The sequence below is a fragment of the Pseudochaenichthys georgianus genome, chromosome 3 (assembly GCF_902827115.2).
Source record: "Pseudochaenichthys georgianus chromosome 3, fPseGeo1.2, whole genome shotgun sequence".
Lineage (NCBI taxonomy): Eukaryota > Metazoa > Chordata > Actinopteri > Perciformes > Channichthyidae > Pseudochaenichthys > Pseudochaenichthys georgianus.
In genome coordinates, this window is record NC_047505.1 from 25165572 (window position 1) to 25172313 (window position 6742).

The 6742-nt window shown below is 42.5% G+C and overlaps 1 protein-coding gene across 1 annotated transcript; it reads right to left on the bottom strand.

Annotated features, from left to right (window-relative positions):
* skor1a (SKI family transcriptional corepressor 1a) lies at positions 1–6100 on the bottom strand. The gene is given in 8 exon segments (XM_034107415.1): positions 1–98; positions 1369–1434; positions 1998–2072; positions 2252–2326; positions 3252–3314; positions 3479–3550; positions 3642–3732; positions 4349–6100. Coding segments are annotated over 8 exon segments (2292 nt in total).
* Positions 6101–6742: the final 642 nt, after the last annotated feature.

Consider the following 6742-nt stretch of genomic DNA (forward strand, 5'->3'; position numbering starts at 1 on the left):
CTAGGGAGGCAGCAGCGGAGGTTTGAAGGTGCAGGCTCCGGTACACTGCCGGGGGGTGAGCATCTTGCAGGAGAAATGGTGAAGGGCGTCGTGAGCTTCTGGGGAGGAACAAGTCCATCAGTTAGAACAGCAGACAAACACACTGATAATTCTTCAATGTACAGATTAAAACAGTACTAACGTGCACTTTTAAACAGTCTCTACGGGTCAGGAAGAGATCTGTGCTCTAACATCATTCCAATGTAATTGATGGACATACAAATCCCAAACCCTTGCTCTGTGGATGTACTTTTTAGGTTGAGCCGAAGTTTATTGGAGACTGCAGCAGTTTGAGATCAATCCCAGCCCCAGCAGCTAACATTTCAATACATCATGTGCACACTGACGTGGCCAACGGTGTGTGAATGTGTGTGCATTGTAGCTTCCTTGAGCAGGCATGAATGAGTAGGATGAATGAGGACTTGTATATGGAAAGTGCTTTGAGGATAAAGCGCTATTTTAATTCACCATATTAACTTGGAGTCTTCCATAAAATGTCCCCCGTTTGATTTCATCAGCCAGGTGTTATGTACATTTCAATCAAATTTTAGGAAATTGGAAGCATGATATATGAATGTATGTAAATATTAGGAGTTCGTTCATCAGAGATGAACAGCTGGTGATGCTAATTTCAATTTGGTGCCATTAAACCATTTCAGAGGAAGAGGGCACAATGAGATGACGTAATTAAAGAGCAAGAGTCAAACCTTAAAATGTTAAAAACATACACAAATATGGCCTTTAAAAAGGCTTTTGTAATCTCTTAATTGAACTTTTAAGTTACATGCTTCAAACATCATGATTTACTAATGCATGTTGTTAAATAAAGCTTAATATTTTAATTCACCAGCTTTTTCAACGCAAGAGAAGTGTAAAAAACCTATACAAAAAACCACAAACACACTTATAGACTGAGATTTCTTGATATTGATAAATTAGGTACATTTTGTATAACAACTTTGGAAGATTGAAAGACACTTTATTAGACTAATTTCTCATTTGAAGCATTACATTTGCTTTCTTTTCTAAATTATATTTTGCACAGAACAAGGATTGTGGATTTCCTCATCACTCTTATGAAAGTGCTTGCAGACCCCTCCCCATTCACAATGAACAGAAGGATCATTTATAGCTAGAAACAGTAGAAAATGTACGCAAATATGGGCATGTGAGTGTGGTTTTAAGAAAGCTTTTGATAAAACAAAACGGTGTCTAACTGTAAATATGGATCGAAGGGAAAAAAAAAAATATGTGATATAAAAAAGGAGCACTTGCATATTTATGTTTGTGTAAGGTTTCTCGTTTCTCTTTTGGACCAGATCAAATTACCTTTTAGCTTCTGCTGTATTGCATAACGAGCCTTTCTCTCTTAGTCCAACTCGCTGCACAAAGTGTCTATCCAAGAATAAAATAATGGTCAAAAAAAGGTATAAAAAAAAGAATAGAAGAAAATGTGAGCTGCTGCGTTGCATCTGCAGTCGAGGAGTGTAATGTTCTCCGTTTGCCCTTATGGTATTTAGAGTGTACTTGAACCTTGTATTTAAACAACTGTAACATTAAACCAATCCTTTAACGGCTGGCATTAGTTGCTGTCTACTGCATGTAACCGATACAGCACTACATAATGGTCTGTCTTTTCAATTTTCCAGAGCATGATTTAGGAGAAAATAACCTTTGCAAACAAAACAATGTGGTTTCAGTTTCACCTTCTGATATCTAATAATTTACTCAACTGCTGGAGAAAGAAAATATGGAGTTAAGAAAAAGGGTGGAGAGGAACGGCCAATATCTCAATATGCAAGTGTCACTTTTCCTTTCTTTTTTTTAGTTCAGAAGCTAGTTGGTTCAGATTGATTTATATAGCCTTGATTTGTTTTCCCATAGACTTAAAGAGCATTGATCTATATCCGTTTTACAGTCATAATCTATTGAGGCACAAAGTATAGAGAGAGACAAACCTCGAACAATCTGCAGCTGCTGGACCATTTCCTCTCTGTAGGACAGCTCACGCTTCATTTGATCCTGAAAATTATCTGAAGAGTACCGAAGGCCACATCAGAATGAAATCTCTGACATTGTGATACATTTAAAGACATATTCCTGGATACAAAAGTACACAATACAACTAGCTCTTTTCCTAACCTATATGCTGCAAGCACAGGGTTAAAGATCCAAACAAACATCTCTGTGGCTTCACTCACTTTTTTCCTACCTTTTAAATGCTGGAATTCTCTCTCCAACTTTTTCCTCAACTCCACTTGTTCCACAAGCTGCTTCTGCAATTCCTCTGCAAAGCCAGAAGCCAAAAATGTGTCAATTTCAAGACCAACTTATTTTCATCTGCTGCAAGGAAATGTAATTATTCATCCTAAAACACTGGAACACACCCCATCAGCACCTAAAGGACTTCTGAATAACAAGCAGGAAAATGGTGCAATAATAAATCATGCCAAATAATGCAAATAACCACCAATCACAACACCGATTTATGCAAAAATCCCCAAAAATAAAACAAAAAAAACGTTTTACTTCTCAATCCTCATGGTAAGATTTATGTCAGGCCAGTACACCGGCTTCAGGTGCGTTTACATCCCTGGTAACAACCATTTCACCGCTTTGCTCTCGCTCGCTGCCACAGTAATTGCCATGCATTGCCTGGAGCTTGAGACGATAATAATGGAGTCCCAGGGTTTTTCCAAGCGTTGTAAAATAATTAGCTGCCGTGCCTCGGGGTTATGGCTCTGTTCGTTAAAATATTAATAGCCTCTAAACGATTTCCTCTTACAATAATAAGTCAAAACTCCCACATCTCGTGATTAAGTGGTTAACAACTATGGAAACACTTTAGGCCCACAAAATGTAAATTCACATTTGGATTTTGGCACGTCATCTTTAGCGAGCCGTGGGCATTTAGCTGCATTTAAATGAGCGATAATTCAATGTTTAATATTAATGTAAAATAGATATTTTACTTTTGATAATTAAACTATGGACGCGGGGTGAGTTAAATGTGGGTTTATAAATCCAGAAATGCACCTTAAATCGCAATTAACTGAAATATACTTATTTAGGATCAAATGTAGAACAATTTGCTGGCTAACCTAAAACGGTTTTTATTAGTTAATTGATCAAAACAGGAATAATTTGTGATGATAATTATCTTCACCTGCTACACATGTCTTCTCTTTTTGATCCTGAAAACAGCCTCCTACCTTTAGCCATGTTCTCCAGATCTCTTTCATGCACGCTGATATTGATGCGTAAAGCGCCATCGGCTGCACAAAAACAATAAAACACATAAACTTAACCTACCAATAAGTGATCTGTGCAACACATATATTGTAAAAGCCTTCTGATGACATAGAAAGCAGCTCAAATATAAGAACATGTTGATTAAGAATGAAATACATTAAGAAGAATAAACAGACTAATAACAAACCTTGTCTGTCCTTCTGCTCCTGATAGGGAGTTGTGATGCGTTGGTGTTGTATTTCAGACACGTGGTGAGCACCTTAACATAAAGACGAATTTTAAATTAAAAGAGACGCAAAACAGACTTATTTGCATAAAAAAACCAAAGCATCAATTGGTGCAATAATTACCGTTGGATCTGCGGGGGCTGCTCGAGTGTTTGGACGAAAACGACGAAGGCTCATTCAGAAGCACGTGGCCGTCCTTTTCATGAGCGTACACCTGTAAGAGGTGGACAATCGTGTTTAATAACGCAGAACAATTATATGTCATTTACTGCAGTTCTTCACATAATTGAGGCCCTTTTTTTGTTCAAAAAACCAGCATCCCTGTAATTCGTTGTGAAGATGTTGAAGGTTCTGCATTAAAAAAAAAACTAATTTGGCGGTATAATAGGCCTATGTCTTATTATTGAACTGCCACAGATTTTAAATAGGAATAACTTAATTAAATCGTGGATTATACTTTGAAGACCCCAATTAAGAAGTGATGAATCCTCCAAATAGTGCAGATTGATTTGAAAACCTCCAAAAGTACAAATGAATAAATTACCTCTTTTTTTGGGTAAACTTTCTTTCACTGAACATCAGCGTTTTGCCTTGTTCAGCGATACTTCAGCGGGGCAGTTTTTGGTTTTCCAAACGTAAGGTCCCATGCTAAGATGTATTCTTCTTCTTATTAATGCCTATCAAATATAATGTTTATTCTAGGGAAATTGCTCCTGATCACATTTATATCAGCTGCCTCTCTTCTCTAAAATAGGTTCATATTATCCACAAGTGTGATTATTCAACTTCCCCCACGGGGATCATTAAAGTTTCATTTAATCTAATCTTACTTCATGAAGAGGAGAGCCATTACGCATCCGTCTGTCCTCATCTGATGAGCCAGAGTGCACGGAGTCCTCCGATGATGCTGCTGCTGCTCCGGGGCTCGAAGCTTCCGGTTGCTCCGGGCTCTCCTCAGCAGCCGAGGGGACCCGGTCCGGGACAGGTGAGGGAACTTGGTCCGCACCTGGCGAGATGTGGATCGGCTCCTCCTCATCTTGTCCCCGGTTGGACTCCACATCCACGTCCAGGTCGTCATCGTCGTCCACAACGCTGTCTCTGTCCGGTGAGACGGATCTGTAACTGGAGCTCTCGCTGATAAAATCCGGGGACAGGTAACCGGGGCGCGCACCGTAACTGTCCCGGTTGCCGTAGAGTTTGGCGATGGTCTCTGCGTCTTTCACAACAGGTCGAAAGGCCGAAATGTAGCTAATTTTCCTCTGGGGAGTCTCGTCCCCGGACTTGTCATCGTCGTTCCTAGTGGAGGAGGAATGTGAGCTGGAGCAGCGCTCCCCGCCGTCCTGCTGATGGTGCGGGTGGTGGTTGGTGTCTTTGGTTGTGTTGGCGCCCCGGTCGCTTTGGACCGATAAGTCGAGCTCAGCCTGCCGGACGCCTGGCAGTTCTGGAAGAGTTTTGGGTGGAGACCCCGAGTAGGGTGGCATGGCTAGTCCGCCAGCTGTAGGCCAAAACATGGGGAAAGCAGGGTAGAGGGCGTCCTTAGCGCCAGGCCAAAACACACCAGAGACACTAGTTTTGTTTGCATCTGTCAAACCGTCGCTCTTTTTCGGACACAGTCCATAGCTGGGGAAGCCATAGGGGTGGTGGGGGAACAGAGGTGGGGGGATTTTCTGAAGCATGCCAAAGCTCTTGCTGGGCACCGGGATGACTGGGTAGGTCCGTGCGCCGCTCGCCAAGCTCAGGTTATTTCCCTGATTCTCTTCGCAGCGTAACGTTTTGTGAGGAATCTCAGGGGAGCTGGTTTGGGCCAGGCTGGACGAGGCCTGCGATTTTATTGACGAGTGCATCCCCGACCCACTCATGGGCAGAATCCTCTTTCTACTCCCCCCGTTGAACATGGCCTTTACATCCTCCCACGCGTGGTGAATATCGTCATTCTGTTTTTTGTCCGTCAGTTTCAGGTGGCGCCTCCACGAGTTGAAGTTGGCCGCGTCCGGCTGCAGGTACTTGGACTCTGGGGTGCGATGAGAGTGGAAAATGAATTTATTTGGGGAGAAATACATGTTGCAAAAGCTGCACTTGATGCACTTTGCTCTGGAGCTGTTGTATCTGGCCGGTATGAAGCTACCCCTGGAGCCCCAGGCGCAGTCATGAATCACGTCAAATGCGAAATTTTCCGGTAGCTTTGGGGGACTGTGCGCCCCAAGGAAGGACTTGCAGAGCCTCTCTGCCTCCCGTTTGGTGATCATGCCGCAGCGCCGGGAGGAGATGGGCATGGCCCCCGCGCGCCGCAGGAGCTCCAGCTGCACGGGGGTGCACTGCACACACGTGATGCCCAACGCGACCCGGCGGTTGTGTATCTCGTTGTAGCTGTAGTTTTTCAGCAGGGTGTTGGAAATCTGCGCCAGGCAGAGCCTCTCTTTTCCGTCTATGACCAGACATACGATGGGCACCCCATACAGGGCGGTCTCGCTCACTTGGTTGGGTTTGAGGGAGCTGGAGAAGCTCGGGGCGTCATGCTTCGAAACTGGGGAAGAGCTGGCGTCCCGTCCCGCGTCTCGAAGCTGTCCGGGCATCGACTCCATTCCTGGAAGCCTGTCAATCAAACAGCAAACTGGAGTGAGGGGGGGTGTTTGACATGGGGACATTTTCTGTGGATTATTTTTAAATGACTTAGACTAAATCATTGGGACTAAAACACACACACACACACACACACACACACACACACACACACACACACACACACACACACACACACACACACACACACACACACACACACACACACACACACACACACACACACACACACACACACACACACACACACACACACACACACACACACACACACACACACACACACACACACACACACACACACACACACACACACACACACACACACAATATAAGTATAGGATTCGGGTTTCAAAATAAATATCAAGTTTTAACTAAATATAACGTCGATAATACAACAATCCTCATTATTATAATAAAAAGCTCGTTAGAGTATTTATATCATATATCATCAGTGGTAGTAGGCCTAAGACAATAATAACACTGTTAATAATTATATTTATAAAATAATTATTTAATTATTTATTTTTATTATTTAAAATGGCTAAATATTACTAACATCCGGGAGTTGCAGGAAGTAATATTGGAAAGTGAAATCAATCAGAGATCTTGTTAATCATTTCTCGTATCGCTTCCTTCCTGTT